This window comes from Cephus cinctus, unplaced genomic scaffold (assembly GCF_000341935.2).
Source record: "Cephus cinctus unplaced genomic scaffold, Ccin1 Ccin1_scaffold0129, whole genome shotgun sequence".
Classification (NCBI taxonomy): domain Eukaryota; kingdom Metazoa; phylum Arthropoda; class Insecta; order Hymenoptera; family Cephidae; genus Cephus; species Cephus cinctus.
In genome coordinates, this window is record NW_014332862.1 from 377,430 (window position 1) to 403,009 (window position 25,580).

The 25,580-nt window shown below is 40.2% G+C and overlaps 5 protein-coding genes and 1 long non-coding RNA gene across 9 annotated transcripts in view; 3 read left to right on the forward strand and 3 right to left on the reverse strand.

Moving 5' to 3' along the window:
* Positions 1–762: 762 nt before the first annotated feature.
* On the forward strand, positions 763–9,473 carry LOC107262788 (bromodomain adjacent to zinc finger domain protein 1A). The gene is made up of 14 exons (XM_015729328.2): positions 763–875; positions 1,343–1,481; positions 1,686–1,900; positions 1,976–2,186; positions 2,267–2,496; positions 2,588–3,264; positions 3,356–3,832; positions 3,917–4,410; positions 4,479–5,255; positions 5,336–5,568; positions 5,647–5,819; positions 6,170–6,283; positions 6,725–7,082; positions 7,798–9,473. Exons 1-14 carry the CDS (start codon positions 763–765, stop codon positions 8,123–8,125), a joined length of 4,539 nt encoding a protein of 1,512 aa, XP_015584814.1. The 3' UTR covers positions 8,126–9,473.
* Positions 9,474–9,519: 46 nt separating this feature from the next.
* On the reverse strand, positions 9,520–10,644 carry LOC107262803. 2 transcript variants are annotated; one of them, XM_015729355.2, is made up of 3 exons: positions 10,511–10,644; positions 9,830–10,003; positions 9,554–9,718 (listed from the first exon to the last, which is right to left on the reverse strand). In XM_015729355.2, exons 2-3 carry the CDS (start codon positions 9,996–9,998, stop codon positions 9,651–9,653), a joined length of 237 nt encoding a protein of 78 aa, XP_015584841.1. In that variant the 5' UTR covers positions 9,999–10,003; positions 10,511–10,644; the 3' UTR covers positions 9,554–9,650. The 2 variants fall into 2 exon arrangements, with proteins under 2 accessions (XP_024936058.1, XP_015584841.1); XM_025080290.1 differs by lacking the exon at positions 10,511–10,644 and having other exon boundaries at positions 9,520–9,718.
* A 55-nt stretch (positions 10,645–10,699) lies between these two features.
* LOC107262792 (condensin complex subunit 3) lies at positions 10,700–14,229 on the forward strand. The gene is made up of 7 exons (XM_015729336.2): positions 10,700–10,921; positions 11,000–11,796; positions 11,871–12,402; positions 12,465–12,770; positions 12,859–13,224; positions 13,321–13,830; positions 13,916–14,229. The coding sequence occupies exons 1-7, from the start codon at positions 10,805–10,807 to the stop codon at positions 14,060–14,062; spliced, it is 2,775 nt and encodes a 924-aa protein (XP_015584822.1). The 5' UTR covers positions 10,700–10,804; the 3' UTR covers positions 14,063–14,229.
* An 85-nt stretch (positions 14,230–14,314) lies between these two features.
* On the forward strand, positions 14,315–16,303 carry LOC107262800 (WD repeat-containing protein 92). Its single transcript, XM_015729346.2, has 4 exons — positions 14,315–14,765; positions 15,185–15,685; positions 15,794–15,891; positions 15,961–16,303. Exons 1-4 carry the CDS (start codon positions 14,391–14,393, stop codon positions 16,166–16,168), a joined length of 1,182 nt encoding a protein of 393 aa, XP_015584832.1. The 5' UTR covers positions 14,315–14,390; the 3' UTR covers positions 16,169–16,303.
* A 1,397-nt stretch (positions 16,304–17,700) lies between these two features.
* The window catches only part of LOC107262801 (DNA-directed RNA polymerases I, II, and III subunit RPABC3), a 36,288-nt gene continuing 28,408 nt past the window's right edge, over positions 17,701–25,580 (reverse strand). For all 3 annotated transcript variants that reach the window (XM_025080284.1, XM_015729348.2, XM_015729347.2), the window contains one exon: positions 17,701–18,324. In XM_025080284.1, coding sequence (XP_024936052.1) covers positions 18,207–18,324 — 118 coding nt within the window. In that variant the 3' untranslated portion in view covers positions 17,701–18,206. The remainder of the gene's footprint in view (positions 18,325–25,580) is intronic.
* LOC107262804 lies at positions 20,015–22,403 on the reverse strand. Its single transcript, XR_001536518.2, has 2 exons — positions 20,867–22,403; positions 20,015–20,786 (listed from the first exon to the last, which is right to left on the reverse strand). It is a non-coding gene; the product is annotated as an uncharacterized LOC107262804 (long non-coding RNA).

Consider the following 25,580-nt stretch of genomic DNA (forward strand, 5'->3'; position numbering starts at 1 on the left):
ATCTAGAAAATCAAGTTTCTGTTATTTTGATAATTATCGTCATATACTTCGCCATTTTAATTCCGGTCAACTCGCGCTAGAAATTTCCAATCAGATATGACCGTAAGTCGAAGTTACGAAATATTACCCAGTGCTACTCCCGCCAAACAATCCCACTATAGAACAGTTGCAAGATCATTGCCAACCACAGAAGTTATTCCAACGACATTGCGTCTTTGGCCGCAACGGAATACATCAATTTTCCTGCGAAAATCCATACAGTTTCCATAGGAGGATTAAGTGAAAAGGTTAGCAAAGAAAATTCGCACCAACTAAACCCGCGTAAGAATTATGTATAGAATAATATGAAAACGTTTAAAACAGTCGAGAATCGGTGTGTTATCTTAAAAGTTGGTAGCTAACTTTTCTTGACCAGTTTCCGGTTGCAAGCCTGCAAGGTGAGTGCGCGCTTCCACGGGCTCTGTTAAAATCCCGCTTTGTCATGAGTCCGTGAATTCTCGTTGAAGATTCTTTAAATTGTTATGTCTATCGTGGATTGACGCGCGTCCGAGCTACGGCCAAAAGACGTCAGTCTGTGCGACGCGACGACAACGAATAGATTTTTGTCTTAGCAGGCAACTCGAGTGGCACATTTCTTTCGCCGAGTGTCGTGGTCTCTCCCGGAAAGAACGTAGTTCTCTCCTCTCGTGGGATTGATTTCTCGGCAGAGACAAACGCGTTAAAACGCGCGACGCGTAACGTTTGGCGGAGTTACCTGTGACCATGCCGCTTCTACGTAAGAAACCCTTTCAACGTTTACATGTATCTTCGGACTTTAAGGATGACGATGAAGTCTTCCACTGCGAGGTTACCAATGAGATCTTCAAGGACTACAAGTAAGCCTTTTGACAGCCTTCCTTGCGCAAATACGCATCCTGTAACCTCATTCTCTCGTTCACTCTTACGTCTTCCTATTAGCTTTTCAATGTTTCATGCTCGTCGCGATATTGAATTATTGGAATTCATTAATATCTTGACAGCAACTCTTTTTCATGCTTTAGGATTTGCCAGGAGCATTTTTTAGATTCGTAACTCTAGGAACGACGCTGGGCTTTGCAGGGAAGCAATATGCGACACTTTTATGGATTAGAATGACAGTTGTCACCTTTGAAATTATTGTTAAATCGCGTGTAGTTATAATGTTGTTAACTTTTGTTATCTTACAATCTTTAAACCAAATCTTTCCATATCCTTTTCTTATTGTTATATTTCATTTATGGATTTATTATATTACATATGGATAATGATATATTGCAATTTATATAAAGTATGCCTGATTAAATATATTTTTTTAATTTTTCAGTGAATACTGTGAGAGGATTATTTTGTGTAACTCTTTGGTATGGTCCTGCAGCATCACAGGTCGATCGAATTTGACCTATGAAGAAGCTTTACAATGTGAAGAAAATGCAAAGAAAAGTCTTAAGGATTTTCCAATGGAGGTAAAAGAAACTTTTTACTTTTGGACAAGCTTGTATTATAGATATTGATATATAGAGAAATCAAATCTGATTGAATTCCATGTTATACATTAAGCAATGGTACATGGAAATAAATCTATACTCAAACAGTGACATTTTTGGACTCTTATAGTTAACCTATGTATTTGCAACCAGTATCTGATTAGGAAACTGTATCTTTTCCAGTTGAGGATTCCAATTTTATATCTTGCCACTAAAACTTCAAGAAGCTCTTTCAACGAAATGATGGAGGATGTATATCAATTTGCACGAGATCGTTATTTTGTAGGTGAAATGGTTGAAGCCAGTTTCACTGAAGATTCCTGGTGCGAATGTTATGTTCTTCAGGTAATCGAACCAACAGAACAAGAAATCAAAACATTCTTTAAAGAAAATAGCAGGTAAATCCATCAGAGTAAAAAATTTTCTATCGAGAATTGCATGTATTTACTTTTGGTTATATTATTAAATTACAGAAGTCCACAAGAAAGACAATACCATCCACCAGCTAGATTATTCCGTTACGAAGTGGAACAGTTGGACTGTGGCGAATCGGGCGTTAGCCAGTTGATGATAGTGGAAGCTGCACAGATCAGGCGAAGAAAACAACATTTCAGCAGAGAACGTAACAGGATCTTTCTGCGACAGCTTTGCGAACAAAATACAAATGGAATATGGGTCGTGAAGGTTAGACACAATCATAATTAATTAGTTTGATTTTGATACAATTAAAAACAACCAGTAAATACACGGTACATCTCTTTCAGGAAAATGTCTTGCAAAAGTACAGTTTAAGCAAGACGCGATTCGACACGATATTTGCTGGCCCTATGCCAAACTTCACTCCGCGTATAAAAAAACCTGTAAAACAGAAGCAAGAATCCATAGAGAAGTTCCTGACAGGTAATATGGCGAAGCACAGGGCGTTCGAAAAGCCTGACCCGTTGAGAAAGGTGAATGATACTGGAGGCGTTATTAAAAAATTTCGCAAACCAAGGTAAGTACTATATTAGTCTGGTTGATCAGATTGATAGATAAAACAAAGATAACGCATATGAAACAATTACAATACGATTGATACTATCTAGCAAGCTAAATGGCAAGTTCAAGGAAGAGCTCAAAGCTAAAGCCCTTGAACGGAAGGCTAAGCGTCAGGAAGAAAAATTGGAGGAACGTGAGAGAAAGAGAGAGCAGAGGGCAAAGTCAGCAGCCTTTGCATCGTACATAAGAGGGTGGAACAAACCTAGGGAGGATCTCGAATGCGAAGATCTTTGTCCACTTCTGGAACCGACACCCGTAAAATGTAATCTACCAAACGAAAAATTCGGTGACTTTGCAATGATCCTGGAGTTCCTACAATTCTTCCACGAGGAATTGGACGTTGGCACATACTTTCCAAATGGACTGAACTTGGATTTGCTGGAGAAGGCGATGTTGGAAAAGGAAGTTTCAGGACCATGGAGTGATCTTCTCCAGCTTCTACTCGCTAATATCTTCATATATCAAGCTGAGGAGGAAGATGAAATTCATGCGGATGGTGCAAACCTGACCGACGATACGAGTATAGATCAAGGAGTCTCCTCAATGGCAGAAGCTGTAAAACTGGCAACGATAGCCTCGACTTGGTGTCAGACTCATCAGGGATGTCAATTGTCTAAGCTCACCTTGGATCATGCTACTCTCAGCGAGATCCTAAGACAACACCTTCTAAGTTCCGGCGGTCGGATAAGTGAACTTGCCTCAAAATGGCGATATTCTCAAAGAGGTTAATTATCTTTGTGACCTTTCTATTTATATCTGTTATTTTGTAGCTAACGAATATTTGCCCAACTCATATAATATAATCGTTTACACAGGTGGTTACACGAATCACGATGACCCTGCACTTTTTCTCCGAATAAATGAACCCCGTATCTTGAGAGCTCTCGGTCATAGGAGTGTCTGCGAATTTGACATGGACGATAGACTGAAAGTTGTGATTTGCTTAATTAATCAGCTCTTGACGTTCGCTTCGATACGCGATGTCATCGAGGAAAGGCATGAGAAAGTTCATCAAGTAAAGAGAGAGCTAAAATCATTCCTGATAGCTGAGCAAAAAATGAAAAAGGAAGAACGCGACAGGATGAAAGAATTGAGAAAAGAAGGTAAACTCGATAGCGACGAGCCGAAACCGAAAAAAGTTACTCGGAATAATTGTGAAGAGGAAAAAAGAAAAGAGGAGTACGAGAGCAAGCTCAAAGAATTACAGGAAGCCACTAATAATGATCAGATGATGCTGTATTTAGGATCGGACAGAGCTTATCGTCGATACTATCGATTTTTGTCCATTCCAGGTAAACCTTGCTTTTATTAAAAACATATTGTGTCTTGCAAAACCAAGATTAAATTGTCATCAACTTCTTTGATTGGATGTACAGGTCTGTTCGTTGAAGACGATGAAAGGTGGGGAGGCAATTGTTTGCCTGGAGGGACACCGTACAATCCAGAACTACAGGACGGAGAATCAGCGTACGCTTATTTAATGAATAAATTTGAGGATGAATTCTGCGACAAAGAAAACAGTGTTAAAAAAAACAAGAAATCTCCAAAAAAAGTTACATTCGCTGACAAGAACGGAGTAAAATCTGGAAGAAAGGATGCCAATGTAAAAGAAGAAACGAAACTCGAACTCAACGAGATTAGAAAAAATTTAAGAGCTTGTACTGGGGATAAATCCTGTCCGGTACATTGTAAAAAATCAGGTCCCACGTGGAACTTTTATGGAAGAGTCGAAGACGTCGAGGCTGTTATTAATGCTCTGAGCACGCGTGGTATTAGAGAGAGCGAATTACGAAATAATTTAATTCATGAAAAAGCTAGTTTAATATCAGTAATCGAAGAATGCTCTAGGCAAAAACTAAATCCTGAAGTCGTAAGTACTTTAATTCTGTAGTCACTAGTTTAGGTAAATTTTTAATGTTCAATTTGTGTGTTCTTCAGTTCAAGGAACCAATTAAGGAGTTCACGAGCAAGACCAACAAGAAGAATAAGTACGAGAATGCAAATTGGGGTTACTCGCCAGATATGCCAACCGACAGTGTAATGGAATTGTCTTTGCGCGATTTCATATTAGACCTGGAAGATAAAATTAAAGTTGGCTGCTTGGGATCCTTGAAAGTGATCAGTCGAGAGACTTGGAGAAACGCTATTAGTAAGGGTAGTTACGACAAACAGTGTGATAAACTAATGTATGGTGCCAACGAAATAGAGGTAGACGTCGCACCGAATGTTATTGTTGACAAAATAAAGAGTGAAACGAAACACAGTCGACCTGGCACACCGGACTCTGAAGTTGGTAGTGTTACCATGAAAGTTTATCGTGATCCAGGAAAATACTTAGGTCCACCAGGGGAAAACGAACCCTTACCCGATCCAGTGCAGCAAACATCTATAAGACAAATGGCGTGCGCGATTCTTCAGCTGTCTCGCGCGATTGAGCCAAAATATATGAAGAGACCATTGGGCGTTGATGAGAAAGACAAAAAGTGGTCCAGCGAGGAGGCTAGAGAACGGTGGGAACAATCCTTAATGGCTTCTACGAGTTGGTCCCAATTATTTGTTCACCTGAATACATTGGAGAACAGCGTGGCCTGGAGCAAGAGTGCCCTGAATGCCCAGTGTCGAATTTGCAGAAAACGTAGGGATGCTGAAAATATGCTTCTGTGCGATGGGTGCAACAAGGGACATCATCTTTATTGTCTGAAACCTAAACTTAATGTAATAATCCGTTGTGTTTCATTTTTCTTTTAACTGGACGTAGTTCTGTGAATCCTAAACGAAGCTTTATTCAATTGCAGGCCATTCCCGATGGAGACTGGTTCTGCACAACGTGTAAACCACGTGAGGCTACACCAAAGGAAAAGATCAAGAAGAGAAAGAAATTTGAAGACGAGCCGGAGGATGAGGCTGCGCTCACCAAAGAAACCCGTAGGAATCGAGCGAAACGGGTGGCTGAATCCGATGAGGAGGAAGAAGAGGAAGAGGAAGAGGAGGAAGATGAAGAGGACGAGGGAGAAAGTTCTGAGAGCTCGTAAGAACGTTCAATACTTTTAAATGAAACCAGTTCGTTCCAGTAGACTTAAAAATATTTTATATTTTTCTTTTTCAGAAGTAAACTAATGGCTCCCTGCTCGTCCAGGTGTGGATCTGGCAAGAGGGAGGTTATCTGCGAAGGTTGTCCTGGACGATATCACCTAGAGTGCGTTGTACCACCCATATCGAGGGTTCCTCGCGGAAAATGGTTTTGCCCCATGTGCCGCGAAAAGAGTAGAACGCGAAACGGTAAGTTTTTTTAGCATTGACTACACACAAAATTAAAAATGATAATTTTGTTGGTTTATCAAGTAACCTTGGATTGCATAGATCATTAAAAATTCAATAGCTTGCATATTGATTGAATACAAAATTTCTGTTGTGAAACGTGCCAAGGTAAATTAAAGCAGTGGCAAAACTTCATCTGAATTTCTAATATGTCCATGCGTACCTTCCAGGCATGGGATACTGCAACGTCATTTTAACGACTCCAATTTGGACGTTAGAAATTTCTTTTTGCAATAACTATGATCATGCAGTTAAAATCAAAGTTATTATTTAGACGATAGATAGTCTTAGCATTGGCTATGTTGCTATAGTGAGAGGCCGTGAGAGGGAGAGAGACTCGGAGAGGCTGTGTGCAGCTGCGGCTCGATCTCGAATCCACGGTTTCGCCAAGAGCCTTCTCACTACAGAATCTACAGACTGGGACGGTCCGTATTGTCGTACCCATGTTTATTACTTATTTATCACATTTATAACACATTAAAGATTCCATCAGACAAATTTTCAACCGGTCTCAAACATCATCACACTGCTTGGGAATGCCTGCAGCCAGTACCACTAATAGTTCCTACATTAGAAACCATTAACTATCACCATTACAAGTTACAATACAGTCCACATACTTCGCTTCCATTATTATACAATTATTGATCACGTTCGCTCCTGCAATCATTACTGCATACAAAACAAGTAAATAGTTTTCCTATGTCAACCAAAAAAATTGTGTTCTCTTAATTTTATCCCCTCATTGTCCTAATAACTTACTCCGCAGCTTCTGGTTTTTTTTTTCTGGCATTTAGTCTGAATAGAGCTAGACTTTTGATATACAAAAAATTAACGTACTATTAAATTGTATTTTTAATTATCAGACTTTAGCACGTCGGATGAAGCTGAACCTCGACAAACTAGAAGAGCAACGAAAAGAGCTGCCGAGGTGGAGGAAGAAGTCAAGGAGGACAAGACGACGGTGAAGGGTTCGATGGCTACTTTGCATGAATTGTTGGCGGATATAACGCATCACAGAGATTCCTGGCCGTTCTTGTCGCCGGTTACAAAGGAAGAAGTGCCGGACTATCACGAGATTATCAAGTGCCCAATGGATTTCGGCACGATCAAGTACAAATTGGGAAATGGAGATTATAAAACGTTGCAGGAATTCTACAAGGACTGTCTACTGGTCTTCGAGAATTGCGAGATGTACAACAAGGAGAATAGTTCTGTGTACAAGTGAGTTCTTGGCACGTAATTTCCCTTTGTCTTGGGTTCGGACGCCAGAGATTTCTGAGGACGATTAACACACTTTGTTTCTCACACCTTTTATTTCATCATTCCTCTACTCATTCTTATTAACACTATCGCCAGTTCTATCGATTTTTTTTATACGTGTATTTGTCACTAACAGAACATCTCGCGAGTGAGATGCTCGTCCTGTTTATCTTAATGGTGTCGACAACAGTGTTGGATATTGTGTTACTTCGTGCATGTCGTTTCACACAAACGTATTTCTAATGTTTGCCAATTCCAGAATACCCCTTGAATCTGTATGCTCTGTCCAATAACTTTTGGAATAATGCAAAATGTTTTTAAATTAACGCATAGAAGTATAACATTTTTAGACTCTTTCTCTAATTTATAATAATTGTACATGAAGGGATTAACGAAAAATCTCTAAAGATGTCCGCTTGGTCTTATCATCACGTGAGTTATACCAGTACCTAAGGAAGAATCAAAGCAATAAGGATTTAGACATTGTAATCAAAACGTGAATGGTAAAGACACAAGGTAAAGGATACGACGAGATCACGATGACGATGCTGATATCCTTTCGTTGGGTTGACATCCGTCAAGAGAGAGAGAGGAGAGAGAGAGGAATAATCTTTGGCTTCCGAACGCGCTCACGAATCCTCTCAAGATGAGTACAGCTATGCCTATTTAAAAACAGTTATGTTTACAGGGCGGGCATGAGGCTTCTCAAGTTCTTCGAGAAGAGGTGCAGAGAACTTGGCTTGAATTACGGGGAACAGAAACCCGTCCTGGAGTCACCGCCGAGGAAGAAGATGAGGATCCAGGAGTCGAATGGCATGAAGATAAACGGAATAGTCGATGACAGCGAAGAGGAAGAAATGGAGGTGGATAATGATGAAGACGATGACGAGGAAGAGGTAGAGGAAGAAGAAGAAGAAGAAGAAGAGGAAGAGGAGGATCAGCATGGTGATAATGACGATGACGATGATGACTACGAGGATAATAAACACAGTATAAAGAGTTAGACCAAGATGAAGATTTACACCTTGTGTAGCCATCATCATTCCGGTATTGTTCCCGGCTGTTCAGAATGTTTAGACACATCCGCTATCCATCACCGTACTCTTATCTTCCGTGTTGCGTAAGAGACCGAGCTACGTGAGTCTCATAAAAGCGGACCTGTTCATCAAGTTAACTAAGACATTGTTAATTACCTTCGTTATCCTCTTAAAGATGAAATGTGTGTGCTTGTGAGTGTGTGAACAATTTTCAAAATCCACGTGACGACTGAATCATTAAGGAATTCATATTCATTTATTTTTGCACGTCTTTTTTTGTTTTCCCTTCTTTATTGCTGCAAAGCCAATTACAGGCGTCTAATCTAACCTAATGCATTGTTGCACGCACACCGTCTGATCTCCGCATATTTCATCCGTGATCTGAGCAAGATGCAGGAGGAAGGAGTTTTATTATTATTTCCATTGCCGCAAGTCGCTCCTGCGGTATTCGCGTACTATTTACGTTGATTCTCAGTTGATCGATGGTTTCGCCGAAGTTTGGAATCTTCGATGAAGCTTCAGCTGCAGAATGATTTTTGAATGTTACTAAGCCGGAGCCAAGTACAATCTGTGGTTCTCAGTTTATTTGAGTACCTAAACCTATACTATATTTCCTCGACGTTAGTTGTATTTAATAAGTTCTTTTTCTTTCCTCATAACGAGACACGTATTTTTGCATCGCTGATTATTTATTATTTTAATTGTATGCGTAATTATAGTAAAACCTCTCACATATACCAACTTGACATTAAGATAATTACAGACTTTTAGGAGCAAACAGTCCTTACATTTTTCAATATTCAATTCTACGTCTGCGAATTCACTACTGCGACATATGAGATACGGATTGCAGCATGCTTGGTTGGTAGTAGGCAGGTATCGTATCTACTACATGAAAATTTGAATCTCCTATTTCCGAAGTTAAAATATCGACCTCGAGAAGATTCCACTGTGCTACTTTTAAAACTTATATTCTATGAAGTCATGGGAAAGTCGCAGAGTGATGTTTGCAATTGATGATTTTCTCGCGTTATTTAAAATCTGTTTTACATTTGATAAATGAAACAATAACAGTACTTATTTTTTATCTTCATTATCGTCCTAGTGCCCCTGTTTCTTACTCCTATGTTTGTCTCCTTTTGAAATTTTGAAAGAATCAGCTCCCATAAGGTGTCCAAAATTTAGGCTGGGCCTATATAACAAAGTCTAAGGTACAAAATATTATCTGTTGCATTGTACAGCACAATCGAAAGGCTCCTTTATAACGATGTACGTTTTATACAATTAATTTGGTAATAAACACCTTTAAAAATGATGCAATTGTGTATAAATTTTCGTGAGATTGAACTAGACTAGGATAGTAATATGGGGTACAGTATTTTATTTTGCACATCAATTCATAGTAACAATTCAGTGAACTATGAGTTTCATAATATATCTTGAATGTTACATAATTTACAGTTAAACTATTAAGTGGTTTTAGATATTCAATTTAATGATGTGGTTCCAGTTCTTTTTTCCTGATTTCATACCATTTTGCCTTGTTCGCGGGACTGTTCACTATAAATATTTGAAAAATATAACAATTTGTGTATCATATTATTGCTGTAACACTTTTAGAGTAATTTTCAATAATACATCTTTGTTGTATGTAAAAAATTATATACATACCTGCACTAGTGATCTTTACAAAAAGTGGAGAAACAAGGAGAACACTGATCAAGTAATATTTATATGGCCAGCAGTTATTGATGTAATATTTGTATGGGAATTGAACCATTTTTGCCGTAAAGGTGTATGGAAATTTCATATGACGCTTAGGAGTCGCTGCATCAGCCATGTTGCCTAAAAGAACAAAGATATATATATACAGTCATTGTAAGTTGATTTTGTACAATTTACTTTCATTGGGAAAGCAAAACATACATCTGACGGATGTCGAAATAGATCAAGGTCATGATTTTTAATTTATCATTTGCAGAAAATTTGTTATTAATTTTGTAACCATTAATAAAATACTAGTTCATAATCATTATATAATTTAATTTTCTAACACAATTGGTTAGAGTTGACTTTAGATTTTCTAACGTGTATTTATACGCGGATTCAATTATTGGAGCTTATCATAAATATTGATACTGTAATATCGAGAGACCAAAGTTAGTTCATATTCTTTAGAAAAAGCATAAGAAATAAGTTACGTATTTTAACAAAATTTTGCGAAAACACCTTGAACTATCATTCGGCTGGTAATGAATGATGTCGACTTTGATAAAATTCAAATAAGCATAAAATAATCGAGTGACATTAATCAAAGTTATACGAACAAAAACTGTTATTAAAAGCAATTACCTTTTTATTGGGTCTTTAAGACACAGAATTCACAGTACAAATTCTAGAAAAATGGCTACCCGACTTCAAAGGATTGGAATAACGTGAACATCGATAGATGTGCTCCCGGATGGCAGCTTACGTAATTTTGTAGCCTAAAAAATTAATAGTACTAGGAAACTAGGGATTTTATCATTTTCATTGTCAGCATTGATATATTTGAAAAATTGTAGAATATCGGACAACGTACTTTTATGTACAACCTAATATAGCGTATTGTTATTAGATTTCTTGTATTGAAATAATCGATAAACGATGTCTAATTCGTATAAAAAAATTAATAAATTTATATCAGATATTTTTTATAACGTTCAGTTCAACAAAACGTGCCATCAGAATTATTTGAAGAAACTTAAAGCATATTATCTCAAGGTAAACATTTCAGACTATATTGTAAAAGCTCCAATCTCTATTTGGTATGACTTTACTGATGTTTGAATTTAATTTCAGGTGGATCCAGATGTATTTATAGAATATTTTATACTCTGCCTCATGGTTCCCTTGACTAGAAGTGAAATCCATCCTCATGTTGAAAATACATTAGGGTTTGCTGCAAAATTTGCTGTTAATTTACAGAGTTCTAAAGGCGATGAATCTGATGAAGATATGTGTCCATTTCTTCTAAAGCTATTTGATTTTCTCCTTGATCATCATAACTCAAAGGATACAGCAGTTCGATATCGTGTTTGCTACTTTGTCAATATGCTACTGAATGGAATGGGGGAAAACGCTTTCTTAGAAGATGTCCTTTGTGATAAAATAAGTGCGAATATGATGGAGCGCTTACTGGATAAATCACCAAAAGTTCGAGCACAAGCAGTGTTTGCTCTTCACAGATTGCAGGATCCAGCTGACGAGCAGTGTCCAATTATCAAGATGTTTATATTTCATTTATCCAAGGACCCACATGCTGAAGTTCGTAAGGCTGTGTTAACAAATATGGGCAAAAGTCAGAAAACCTTACAAGCTGCTTTAAAAAGAACTAGAGATATCAATGACACAGTCCGAAAAATAGCATACATATTTATTAGTAAGATCACTGTAAGATCATTGACCATCAAACAGAGAGAACAATTACTTAGTGACGGTTTAAAAGACAGATCTGAGATAGTCAGAGACAGTGTAAAAAAAGTACTATTGCCATCCTGGCTTCAGCACTTTCAAGGAGACTACGTTAATCTCTTACGAGCACTGGATGCTGAAAACGCTATGGAAACTGGAATTTTAGTATTAAATACTCTATTTCAGTACGTAAATTCGCATTCTCAACTAAAAATATGCATTTTGTATTCAAAACATGAAATTTTTCATTTTTTTATAGAGCCGATCAATTAAGAAACCTGATGGCTCAGATACCAATAGATCCGGATACTAAGCTTATCCCCCACGAGAAGCTCCAGAGTGAAATTGTTTTATACTGGCGATGCCTGGTGGACTATCTTCGTCGCTCTTCATACACGGATGAGCTTGAGGAATTTTTACCAGAGTTATCAATATTTTGTACATATATTCGAGAATATCTTGCATTATTGAGCAGTAAGGAGTATCAACCATGGGAGCAGCTAACGCAGAAGATAATTCTGAATCAATTATTTGAAATTGCCAAGATTTACGATCTGTCTGATGAGAGTGGACGAGCAAACTTGAAGCAACTGATTTTTGACGCATTAATGACAGAGCATTGTAGCCAGCAAGTAACAGAATCAATTGTTAAATATTTAGAAGTTATCATACCAGATGTGGACAGTAGGCTAAACTCTTTGACACACATAATAAGTGAATTGCGAATGCCATTAAAGCAGCAAGTAACAACACAAATATCAGAGGAGGAATTGCACACGATCAACATGAAGGTAAGTAAGAAATTTGATCATTAAACCAATCATTTTGAACGAATACCGATGTTAATTTCCAGAGAGCCAAATTAAAAGTGAAATTGATAGAAGTAAATGAAGAAGAATATGAGGCGATCCATGAGAAGGACTATATGAGGGCGGCAGCCCTGAAGGAACAGATTGAAGACATAAATAGGCAAATCAATGAACTCCCAACAGGAGCAATAGAAACCACGAACGAACCGGTTTGCGAGGAGAAGAATGACAGGGAGACAATGATTATGTGTCTTGGGATCATGTGCGCCATGATGGAAGTACCATCAGTCACAACTTTGACACCAAACCTAAGAACACTCATGACAGATATGGCATTGCCAAGTTTTGACGTATGGCGAATCTATTATTTCATATTTACTCGCTAGCTAATATTACAAACTTTATGCAAGAGTTGACATAAGAATTTTAAACTTTCAGCATGCCGATGATACCGTTCATCTACTCGCTCTGAAAGCGGTGGCCATTTGCTGCTTGCTGGACAAGGAACTTGCCAAGAAACACATTATGATGTTCTTCCTGCAATTCTCTATCGAGCAGGATAACCAGGATATATGGATTATGGCGCTCAAGTCCATCTTCGATTTGCTCTTATTCTATGGCATGGAATACTTTGACATAATGCAAAACGAGGAGGAGAATGTGTCTTCGAACAAATCGAAGAATCGTACAGTTAAATTATACTCGAACACAGACGACACTTTAATACCTGAATCCACAGTGTCCGAGACGGAGAATAATTATTTGAATATTATTAAGATTTTGACTGGCCTCTTGGACAATGCAGTGAGTGGCTCTGTTTACATTATAACGAAAAATACTAATAATAGTGAAAATAGAAAGTCTTCAGTACTATATTTTTATCATCCTTTTACTTGACAGAATCAAGACTTGCGAACTATCGCGACAGAAGGTCTGTGCAAGCTGTTACTTAACCGAAGGATTAGTAGCGCAACTCTGTTGTCGCGACTGATCATCCTCTGGCACAATCCCATCACGGAAGGTGATATCTACCTGCGCCAGTGTCTCTGTAGCTTCTTTAACAGTTTCGTCGTACACATTCCTGATTGCCAGGAAATGCTGGAGCAGGCGTTCCTGCCAACCCTACAGACATTGGCCAATGCACCGGACACCAGTCCGTTGCAGGAAATCAATCCCCACGCGGTGGCCAAACTTATTCTTAGCTGGACGAAACCTGGCATACAGAAAATCAGTACACAGACCTACTATCCACATAAGAATCTCACATATGCCATCTTGGCGGAAATTCTTAAGCTTGACAGCGATATTGATCAAGATGTATTAATCAAGTCCTTGAAATATTTAGAGCTTTCTGCGGAAGAGAGAACCGATAAGGATATTCGTGAGGCCGTGGATAACGTCATGAAAATGGTGAACTATCTCAAAAGAATTTACAGCTATAAAAATGGGCACTGTATTAACTTTAAATTTTCAAAAATATATCTTGCTCTTATAGATACAGCAGACTGATAAGCGCTTAATGAAATTTGTTCAACAATTTCGTATGTCTTTATACGAGCCAAACGTTGATCAAGATCATCAGACTCAAGAGAACTCAGAGAACGACACCGACGATGAACAAATGGGTGAATGTATTAATTAAAAAAGAAAACTAATATGTTGACAAATTAAAAGGTCACGTATCTGAAAACCAGTTTAAGACGGACAACACGATGAATTTGCACGGTCCGATAAGCAATTTCTAGATATACTTAGTATGAAACTTTAGTGTATCAATATGAATAAAAATTCTTTTACATTGCTCCTGTATGTTCGCAGCTTTCATTGAGTACTACCTTCAAGGTCATGCTGTCGTAAATAGTAACATATTTTATTGATTTCCTCCCACACAACCCGCTATTAGAGTAGAGAAAATACAGAGACTTAAAGCAACGTCGAATCGAACCACGAGGTGTCGCCAGTGTTTGTTTATGGAAACTTCAAACATTCTGTGTCGTATCGATAGAAACAGAATTTATTTTGAATTAGCTCCGATCGAAGGTGCTAACTACAGAGAAACTACTTATTACTTGATAGTCATGGAAAAGTTGGCAAAGCCACAAATAATTTGTCATATTGAAAAGTCCGTTAACTATTCTCTGTTCGATGCGAAATGGATACCGTGCAGCGCGAAATTTGTGGTTATGGGCTCACGGCCTCGTGGTTCCGGTATCATTCAGATCTACGAGGTGTCCAGTGGCGAATTGAAACTAATCAAAGACATTGAACGTTCAAATGCTATGAAATGCGGAACTTTCAAAGCTTCTAGCCTTCGGGATAGACATTTGGCGACTGGAGATTTTAAGGTACCTTTTCTGTGTAATATGCAAACGTTTATTACACATTTGTTCTGCCATTTATGCATACACGACTTGGACGTTTACTCCAGTTTGTTCCTCTGAAGAAAAATGTATACATTATAGTTACAAAATGTAAACTTACATCGATTTCTTGACTTAGGAAAGTAATAAACGTTGGAACCAGATTTGCGTGTGTTCTCGGCAAATAAAATTAAGAAGAAACTAAATTCAAATAGATCCCTTGATTGTACAGTACCTCGGGAGGAGTATACAAATTTGGAAATCTCGAGGCAATGGCTGAGAAACCCTTTTTTTCCATTATTATTCCCGATAAACAGTTAATCCTCGAGTCGCTGCTGGTCGTAATCGAGGAAACCTTGGTGGTTTAATTCGGTCTAATTAATTAACGTCACTGTCTCTTCCAGGGTAGACTGAACATTTATAATCTTGAGGATCCTTCGATTCCGATATATACGGCGAACGCACATAAAGAAATAATAAACAGCATCGATGGCGTAGCTGGACAGAGCGTGGGTTGTGGAGCTCCGGAATTAGTGACAGGATCACGAGATGGGAGTGTCAAGGTGTGGGATCCAAGACAAAAGGGCAAACCGGTGGCAGTAATGGAGCCAAAGGAGGGTGAAGTGCGTAGAGACTGTTGGACGGTGGCTTTTGGAAATTCCTATAATTCCGAAGAGAGGGTGGTAGCCGCTGGTTACGACAACGGAGATGTCAAAATGTTTGACTTGAGAGCAATGACGCTGAGATGGGAGAGTAATTTGAAAAATGGTGTGTGCTCGTTGGAATTTGATAGAAAAGACATAGCCATGAATAAGTTAGTCGCCACGACATTGGAATCCAAATATTATTTGTTCGATTTGAAGACTCAGCATCCAAAGAAAGGTTTTGCTTACCTGACGGAAAAGGTACGGTAGTTTCTTAGGTTAAGGGAGAAAATAATGTTTCTCTGTGCCGTTCAACACAGTGTATTAGGAAGTTAAATTTTATGGGAATTCTTGTGGTTATGGTTTTAGGCACACAAGTCGACAGTATGGCTGGTACGACACTTACCGCAAAACCGAGAGATATTCATGACCTGCGGCGGTGGAGGTTCTTTGTGTCTTTGGAAATAGTATGAATCCTCTACTATCCTTTAATGAAGAATAATTTTCTGTATTCTAATTTTTTTTTGTGATCACAGCAATTACCCTGAAAGAAGAAAGCAAACTGATGCTGATGGTCTGGAGCATGGTGTCGTGGGGAGTGTCAGTCTCCTTCAAAATAGTACCTTATCTTCTCAGCCGGTTAGTTCCTTAGACTGGAGTCCTGACAAGCAAGGATTGGCAGTGTGCACGGCATTCGATCAGTGTCTTCGTGTAATAATTACAACAAAGCTTAATACAATTTAAAGATATGTAAAATGGAAGCGTACATAGTGATGTATACTATATTGCCTCAATTGTAATATAATAATTTAAAAGGCACGCATATCTTGTATGTATTAAAAACTAAGCCTACCTATAAAATCTTTACATCATTTCTAAGTAATTCGTTAAATGTCTAACCTATATTGTTCCTACATCAGATAGCTACACGGATAAGAATTTCAAAAGCAGCCTTGTGGTCAAGTTCTGCAAAATCTATCCCTAGAAGAATTTTCACCTATTGGATAAATTGAGGAAGTAACGACGTACGTCGAAGAGAGCACTGCAGTTGCGGCCTATCGATTTTAAAAAGCTTGTAGTTATGCAACGAATGGCGGCAGATAAAAGCGAATTATATGTCATTGGGGCAATCTATTTAGGATCAGCCTCTTATTAAGTGGCGGCCATCTTGCCGTTACGCAACCGAATGCGGCAGCCATCTTGTTCGCTCTTGTCTCTGGCAGTCCACGCGAGTATATTGTGCATATAGCCACGGCTTGCATTCAGCCGTACAAGGTCACGAATGCCGCGAGTTTAATTACATAAATTAGCCGTTCGCCTCCCGCTTTTCTGCCTCCACTATACGTTGCCACCACACTATACTGCACTACATTATTATATTGCACTACATTGCGCTACCTCTCTTCTTCTCTTCTGCCTCCTCTGTCGCTCTCATCCCCACTGGGACACCACGAGCCACGCAGCGTGTGCACTTGGATATCGATGGAGTCATCGCAAACACGTACTGGACTGTTAATAGCTCCTAGATACTTTATAAGCTGAGAATGCAATCTTCGCTAAAATGGCATCTTTGGCGTTACGTTATTAGGATCTGAAGCACGGTCACATTTATTAATTCGCACACCCTATTAAAAGAATACTTGCTGCCGCAACCTCTTGAGAATCTCAAAGAAGAAAGGAACGCCGCACATTGTGTAGAATTAACGTTAACAGCTAGAGGTTAAATAAATTAATGATGATTTATGATCCTTTCTCCTGATGAATTATCATCTATAAAAAGGCTTCTTCAAAACGTCAAACAGTATGGGATTAAACGGATATGCTAACAGATGAAAACAAATATCCCTTAGAACTGGAAGTTCTCTATTGATCTTTCAAGATAATTCAGTATCTTCTTGCTAACCCTGACATCTAGCGGATCGATACCAAAAACATTTTTTTTAAATATGTTCATACAGTCGCTTAGGGTTAACCTTGTGTTTCTACAGGCTCCAATAACTTTTAAATTAGGTATCTCGGTGATGCCGGAGTTAGACTTTTCACCCGGTAAGGTGGATAGGTAGGACACGGTGGCTTGCAAAGTGAACAACCCGGTTAACGTTCACGTAAATCTCAAAATCCGTATGTCGGCCAGATCGGACTGTCGCGATGCTGGCCGTGTGTGCCTGGCGCCTATTTTCAGGTCGCAGTCGCATTTAGCCGTAAGCTTATAGGTGGTGGAAGAAGGGTTGGTGATCATCCAAAAGATTCACCTAGTAGCCAATTCGACGTGCGCGTAATGTACATCGTGTAAAAATACTTTATTACAGAGTTTATGACTTTTTCACAACGATACAAAAGAATGCCAGTGTACAATGGTCTCGAGAGTTCTATACTACCCTTAGGATAAAATTGGCTTTGGAATGATACTTCATTATTACAATGATCGCTCGAATGATGAATGGCGGAAGCACCATTCACTTTTGACAAGGAAACAGATGAAAATACAAAATTTCGAACAGATGATCGATCAAAGTTCAACCATAAGTTTACGGTTAGAAAAGAAATTCCATTGTCTCGTCGAATCTATTTAAATTCGACTTTTTAACTGTACTTTAAATATAATAAACGACTATGGTCTTCCATGTACAACTACACGTCTTATATCTTCCATACAATGACTAACGATCCACAAACTACAGGACGTTTCATTCGCGTGTCTTCTTCTTATCCTCCTCTCCGTATCTTCCAGGTTGTACCGTTTATTTTCAGGTTGACCTTTAAGTGGCTGAATTCCAGATCTTCAGAAGGCCAGTTTCTTCATGAGAAGGTACATGTGCTGGTCGATCTCAAAGCCATGAAGATTGTTGGCGTCTCCCTGCAACCTCATAAGCAGCCCTCCGAACGAGACGTAGGCGGATCTGAAAAAGAAGGGTGATACAAATTTAGACACTTCCAGTAGACACGGATCCCGACCCCTCAATATCCCATTTCAGTATACAAGAACATTAGATAATTCTTAATCATGCAAACAGGAAGAAAAAGGAAAAAAAAAGGAGTACAAGACGTAAGATGCATTTTTCTTTTTACATTGCTCTCATACATATCCGCTAATTTTTCTTTCTGTTCTCGATATCAATAGGAGATCTGCGACCGTCATAATTGCAGTGCCGATAGCGGTCGTGTACACAATAAACCACACAACCAGCTAACCACACTGCCAACACGCCGGTCGCTCAGTGCTTTGCTGATTTCACTGATGCACGACGATAGGTATTTTCCAAAAGTCATTTTTCAACGTGAAATTGAACTCCGCACGTATCCACGACGCCCTGAAATCAGGAGGCGTTATGGAAGAAAACAAAGGACTTAGGGAGTTTCGTTGTAGTACCTGTATACATACATAGTGTAATATACTAGGGTCTCAAGTTGTGTAAGAGGTTGGTAAGACCGTGTCGTGTCTTTGGATTAAGTATTATTTCTCCGAGGTCACAAGCTCATGGATCATCATAGAATTACGACTATTTCTAGTATCCCCCAGTCTTCGACACTTTCGACATCATCCGTATTGGGATCAAACGGAGACATCTAGAGGATCATTTTGCAACCTGTTCAGACCTTAACCTTAAATTAAAGCACGACTTTAATGAGTTCTTGATCGCGTTTGGCTCGACATTTAAACGTGACAGTTGCTCCACTTCCAGGCATATGTTGTCTGAAGTCTCTGTAATACAGTGGTCTTTGTATCATAATAATAAAAGAATGCTTAACGCATTAACGTAAAGCAAGAAAATTTCTGCCTGCTACCTCTTTTCCTACTACAAAAGATTTACTCAAACCGCCCCTGGGTTAAACTACAGTGAATCATGGTTCATCAACAAAAACCCATGTTTGACGTAGCACTCACTGTTATTCTTCTTAGGACCAGTCGGTAAAGCAGATTCCAGACTTTTGTAAGCAATCAAAATAGAGAATAATATTACAAGATAAAATTAAAAAATCAACCCCCCAAGGGTATCTGCCAGTACACTAATTTCCTTAAGACAGAAAGAGCCTAACGATTGAGAATCTCTAAAGCAGCCGTGCGCGAGGTTCGAGACTTTCGAGTGTCCTGCCAGTCAGATTCGACAAGTCGCATTAGAAATGCTCAAAGTGGGCTACACGCATTGCCACAGTCTGCCCCCAGGAGAGAGCGTAGGAGAAGCTAATAGAAAGGTAGAGCAGCAGCGGCAGCAGCACAGAGAGTAGCGATAATAACAACAGCGCAGTAAACAAGAATAAGTATATAAGCATAAAGTGAGTCAAGAGGCCCTGGGCCTTGAATCCTATCTGACTCTTCGATCAGTAGAGAATTGTAACGACAGTAGATGAGACGATCGACGTAAGAAGGGTCTTGGTGGTAGAACAAAGGAATAAAAAATCGACTTAGGTTAGGTTAGCAAGCCAGTGCTGAGCAGCAAAACCCAGTGCTGCCGTGCAATTTTTTGTTCGACCACCAATTATTATCATAACCTAGAAAAGCTTTGAACATGAAAAAAAGAAAGAAAGACCCTCCCTTACGTAACCTATGGATCGGTGAAGGCGAAATGGATTGAAATGAAATGATCGAAGAATGGTAGTATGGTATTTATTATCGATACAAAATGTCTCGTTGATATTCGTAAAATAAAAATATCGATGTCGTGTCCTTCCGTTTTTTTCACTTAGCCACGTGACAGACGCAGGAGGCAATGTGGAGAGAGAAGAGGCGAAGATCCGTTGATTCTAATCCGGAGCTGGTCTACGTAGTGGGTTTTACGATCTACAATGTGTCCATTCTTATACTGTGGGAGAAAGATGGCGGTCGATACGAGATACACACGCAGGTAACAGGTTCGGAATTTCGTTGCGGAATAATGGCCGCGAGAGAGATCGTACCTTAGGCTGGTCGTGCGAGTGCGAGAGAGCCATAGCGATATGGATATACAAGGAGGAAAGAGAAAGAGAGAACGAGAATTACTTATGCCAACTTCCCTACTATTATTACAATACTATTACATTATTGCCACGATCGACTATCATTAATACTACTATTGCTACCATAGAAAAACGTAGTTGACGAATTTCAGTCGAAGTATTGATAGATCAATGCTCTTGGACGGAAAAAAGAAAAATAACTCACTCGGTTATACGGGCCATTATGCTAATGGCTGACGCCTCGGGCGAAAGGTTGACGTTTGACGTATTCGAAGGTGCGCAATAGGAAGGGAACAAGTCTATTTTAAAACGTAATCAAATTTTCCGCTTTCCTAACATAGAACACGCGGCCTCCTTCTATCGGAAGCACTGTCGGACGTAGATTTTAAGTAATTTCGAGTGACGTCATCGACGCGTAATATTTCATCTAGAAAAATACAAATTACAACAGAAATATAAAGAGAAGATAGGCTGTCTTCGTCAGGAAGGAAAATTGACGTAACGCACGTGTACGTAGCTACGCAGTAAACAATTGACGCATGCGTGAAAGGCACAGAGCGCGGGAAATACGAAAATTCTTCTCGGGCATAATGGTGTGCACACTTATACTTGGTCTCAAAGTTGAATATGGTTGACGTGTTGCAAAAACTCTTCAAAGCTCCTCGGCCTGTTTGCTTTCCTGCGCTATGAATATTCGCCTTTAAATTACAAGGTGGGTCGTCTAGCCGATATATATATATACATACAATGACATACACGTATTCCATAGAGGCGTTATACCAGCAGAAGCCAGCAGAAGCGTCATGCTCGTTAAGATGATCTTGCTAATTCAAAAGCTGATGTTACACGAAGGCATTCGTCTGTCAGTCCCGTCGAGCCTGCATTGCCAGGATATGAGAGAGGAGTAGACTATAGGTAGCAGTGTATGATCTGGTAGAAAATAATTTTCAGAACACACGTAAGCGAGGTGGAGAATACACAGTTAGACATAGCAGTACGTGCATAGAAGTTGTCTCCGGGAATTAAAAAAAATAATGATGCTTACTAGACATGATTTATAATAATTGTTAAAATGTTAAAGATGAAAAATGAATTATACCGAGTCTTGACAACAGGTAATCATCCATGGAGTGACAACGATTTATTGCAAATTCATTTGAACCAACGTGGGTGCAGGTACGGGTTTACAGAGTGCATTGAAACGAGTGCGAGGCATTAGAGAGTAAAGAGGAGAAAGAGAGAGAGAGAGAGAGAGAGAGAGAGAGGCCGAGGTAGAGATAACAAGAATGGTTAACAATGCCGTAAGGAGAAAATAGTCGTCGCTACGTCTCCAAGGAAGGAAATGGCCTTTGAGCGTCGTACGAGTGGAAAAGAGATACAGAATTGGCTGATTTGAACGCGCGTCCACGTGACGAAACAATTAGACAAACGTCACGTGATGCCAAGATAAAATTCAGAAACAAGAGGAAAAACAATTAGGAGATTATGTAGCGCACGAGAGAATTTACATGTCTACGCGTTTAAGTGAATGTTATTTGAAAAGAGCTCGTGAAATCATAACAGATCGATGTTTTTAGTACGGGACGACAGCGTCGTTTGTTCTTGGTACTACCTGGACTTAGTACGTTAATGACACGCAAGAGGGACGACACGGTATGTACTACGATTATTTGTGGCGCTGATGAACGTGACCTTTTATCCAGAGAATATTCACTCACGAATTTATAAGCAAGTAGTTAGAATTGCGTTGTTGGTCATGCAGGCAATTATATGTCAATATGCTTTTGAAAGTACTTCTCAAAATGTTTAGGGAGGACATGCACGTGCACCGTCGCCGGGTCTAGTGTCATTGGTTTCTGGCGAAGGAAACAGAAGACGAGGTGTCTGTTGTTTTCCAGGAAGATTGTTGCTATATGATCTAAAATTTATTCTTCTCTCTCTCTCTCTCTCTCGATTTAAGAAAATCTCGAAAGGGAAAGAAGCAAAGGAAACAAATGAAGTCACTAGTAAGCCGCGAAGACGCAATGGTGACAGTGACAGAAGAGATGTCGTACCAGATAGTGCATTTACAGTATTCAGGGCCCGTGTAAACGCGCATCTGGCACGAGCCCCAACTGCCCACTTTTTCAATAATCTTAACTTGCAAATAGAATTTACGAATCGGCATCGGTACTGGCACGTTATACGAGTTTTCGTCGCTGGGAACGAACACGGGGTCTTCTATTATGGCTGCACGTAGGTTTTTATTCGACTCGTTCTGCGTGTTGACGACGAAGACACGAATGGTAGAAAAAAGTGCTTGGCGATTTGCAACGAGCGACAGTGTGGCAGACTTAGGTTAGTTCTTCGACACGACGTCGGATATCGATCGACTTTTTCCTTGCTTGAAATATTCTTCCGCTCTCTTGAGAATCGACCTTGTAGAATTACTGCAAGACGTTGCATACGAGTTATAATTTACATGAAACGCGTCACGTACAGTTACCGACCGCGATCGCGACACATCGCAAAGGCTACATAGAGGCAGGACCAGCGATCAGCTGTTTCATTCGGGTAGTCTACCCGACGAAAAAGTCGAACAGCTGATTGGAACCTTCGCGGTGAATCATGTTAGGCCGCGGCACGTGAACCGTCATTTTTACCCGAATCGCGCCGATTTAAATTTGAAAAATAACGGTTTTACGACTTGAGGGCTCGGTAGTACCTTCGGTATGCTCCGCTATATATAGTTATACGACCGACTAGCGTACGCGAGACAGAGATATAATGAGACAAGTATAACGTCAGCTGACTTTCTTTAGACATCACGGAGCTATGCGAATCCATACGATCCAGATATCCCGCGATCGAAATTGATATACGAGAGTAGCCTCAAGGCGACGCCCTAATAATAGCGGGCAGAGCGTCTTCCTGGTGCAGTAGATCGCCAAGTAAGCCGACACAGGTCACGAAGCGCGTATCGCGACGTAGATTTATTCCCGAGACAAACGGTCCTTCCTCTATCTATTCGGTAAGCCCGTCCTCGTTGACGACGAGGGAACGCGAGGGTAGCGCGTGGAAACGCAACTGCTCGTGGCGCGCGTCAGCTTCCCACTGAGGAGAGAGGAGACGACGGCGACTCTGGCAGCGTGAAAACAGACGTTTCTCTGCTAGCGTGAGACGTCGGTGCGCATGCGCGTGCGCTTAGCCTCTCGCGTACCTTCGTTTCGACTTTGGACGCGGAATCGACGAAATTCTTGAAACCCGATCGACGATCGTTGTATACTACGGAAAAAAAAAACAATAAGACACGACGATTACGCGCAGTAAGAGTTCTCAGTGTGACTTTTCGCTTCGCACTTTTGTACTTCTTGACGAAATACCGCAGCACACGGGTACCCAGCCACCCCTCGGGAATGGCTCGTTCTACTATAGTGGTCAGCTGTATCGAGGCGCGTTTTAACGCAAGCGAAATCAAGCAGTAACGCGTATAAGTAATAGACGAGTAATTTTCGAGCGACAACGGAGGAGGGACACGGCGTCGACGCGGCTAGACGTAAACTGTATTTGAGCTCGGTGAGCGGTCAACTGCCGATCCGTCGGGTCCGTGTGTTCCCGAATACTCGATGCGACTACCGACTGAATCTAGGAACTGATTGAACGCGAGTTCTCGCACCGATGACTATTACACAATCTTGCGCGGGTCCCAGCAGGCGGCCAAGCGCACCAGACGACGATACCGGGAGGACTAAACGCAGCAGCGGCTACCGCTAGCGGCCAGTTCCGAGAGTTTATCCGTGTGCTCGCGGCGGATTCAGCGCTTCGGCTGAGGGGATAGAAGTATTACACAACTTGGCCGGAACGTCGTGCCAAGCGCCCGAGCTGTGTACTAGAGAGACTGAGCTAGGCCAGCCAAGCCAACAAAGTCAGCCAGTCCGCCCAGCTAGTCTACCAAGCCAGTTCAACACCAGCCCAGCTTAGACACAAACCCCTCCTCTCTTGCCATTGGCGTGCTTGGCCTATCCGCTTCTCCTCGCTGCCACTCGCTATACAGTCTCGGACGACGGAGACGTCGGCTACTCGGCTGCTAGATGAAACGCACACGACGCGGGGACGCTCACGACGACGCTTGCGGAATTACGCGTTTCTCGGACGCTACACGAGTTTCTCAACGAAAATAACACTGGTTGCGTAACTGGCCACGTAAACCTGTGCACGAAGATCGATGCTAAAGTCACTCGCTTTACGCTTTGGACATTTTCACTTCCCATTGTGTCTCGTACCATTGCGTCCCGTATTATTAGTTTTCGCCGTAGAGGCGGAGAAGACGCGGCTCAACGTGATTTTATATTGTTTCCAATAGATATATATTTTTTTTTTTTAACAAAAATCCAAAGTACTCTTCGAGGAAGGGATTTTGATTTCCTGCACGAAACGGGGCCCTTTTTATTTTCGTTTCGATGGAATACTCATCCCTTCCGCGCTTCGTAACTTTGATTCGTATTTTTTATTTCTTTCGAGACTGGTCCGATATAATATCCTGTGGGGTCTTTAAAGTGGCACATTAATGTATAACGATACGGTTCATTTATGGGAAATTTTTAATGTAAGGCTACTAGCTGCATTCCGATTATGGCATATGTGGTCATGCAGTACTGAAACTGTATATAAATATTGATTTTCATACGAGGGCTGCTCTGTTTTTCACGGGCTCGAAGAGATAAGAATCGTCACGAGCTTTCACGACCAAAGTACACAACACCCAAAATCATTACGAATCTAATATTCGCGACAGTTATTTAAACGAATGAAAATCGTAGATTATCTTGAAAAATGAAAAAAAAAAAAAAATACATCGGAGTTATTCAATCGAGTGTTATATGCCGTAGGATACAGAAATAAGTACGACAAAATTGCATGAAGAGAAAAAATATCACAAGGGGAAAAAACGCCTATACATTTTCAAACGAATTCAATGCATCTCAAAAGCTGCTTCATATCCTAATCACAAGGTGCAGGGAACCTTACGGATATACTTAAGAAAAATAATCACAGAATCACAATCGAACGACCAGCTTAGTTACGGGAGCATCTTTCACAAAATGCATTTATCTCGTTGCAATATCCTTTTCATTGATCCAAATTCGTAAGAAAAAAAAAATACTGTACCAAGACGTACAGATGCATTGGTAACGATCGTTAGTGCCAGAGAGAGGAGAACGGAAGGGGGGGGGGGGGGCAA

What these genes read in the sequence shown, in the direction of transcription:
- LOC107262788 (XM_015729328.2), top strand. Translation starts at nt 763, where the DNA reads ATGCCGCTTCTACGTAAGAAACCCTTTCAACGTTTACATGTATCTTCG. An exon ending in AAAAACTAAATCCTGAAGTC is followed by an intron (nt 4,411 to 4,478) that starts GTAAGTACTTTA and finishes TGTGTTCTTCAG; the next exon opens with TTCAAGGAACCAATTAAGGA. An exon ending in GAGAATAGTTCTGTGTACAA is followed by an intron (nt 7,083 to 7,797) that starts GTGAGTTCTTGG and finishes ATTTAAAAACAG; the next exon opens with TTATGTTTACAGGGCGGGCA.
- LOC107262803 (XM_025080290.1), bottom strand. Translation starts at nt 9,998, where the DNA reads ATGGCTGATGCAGCGACTCCTAAGCGTCATATGAAATTTCCATACACC. An exon ending in TGTAAAGATCACTAGTGCAG is followed by an intron (nt 9,719 to 9,829) that starts GTATGTATATAA and finishes AAATATTTATAG; the next exon opens with TGAACAGTCCCGCGAACAAG.
- LOC107262792 (XM_015729336.2), top strand. Translation starts at nt 10,805, where the DNA reads ATGTCTAATTCGTATAAAAAAATTAATAAATTTATATCAGATATTTTT. An exon ending in GTATTAAATACTCTATTTCA is followed by an intron (nt 11,797 to 11,870) that starts GTACGTAAATTC and finishes ATTTTTTTATAG; the next exon opens with AGCCGATCAATTAAGAAACC. An exon ending in TGGCATTGCCAAGTTTTGAC is followed by an intron (nt 12,771 to 12,858) that starts GTATGGCGAATC and finishes TTAAACTTTCAG; the next exon opens with CATGCCGATGATACCGTTCA.
- LOC107262800 (XM_015729346.2), top strand. Translation starts at nt 14,391, where the DNA reads ATGGAAACTTCAAACATTCTGTGTCGTATCGATAGAAACAGAATTTAT. An exon ending in TTGCTTACCTGACGGAAAAG is followed by an intron (nt 15,686 to 15,793) that starts GTACGGTAGTTT and finishes TTATGGTTTTAG; the next exon opens with GCACACAAGTCGACAGTATG. An exon ending in TCTTTGTGTCTTTGGAAATA is followed by an intron (nt 15,892 to 15,960) that starts GTATGAATCCTC and finishes TTGTGATCACAG; the next exon opens with CAATTACCCTGAAAGAAGAA.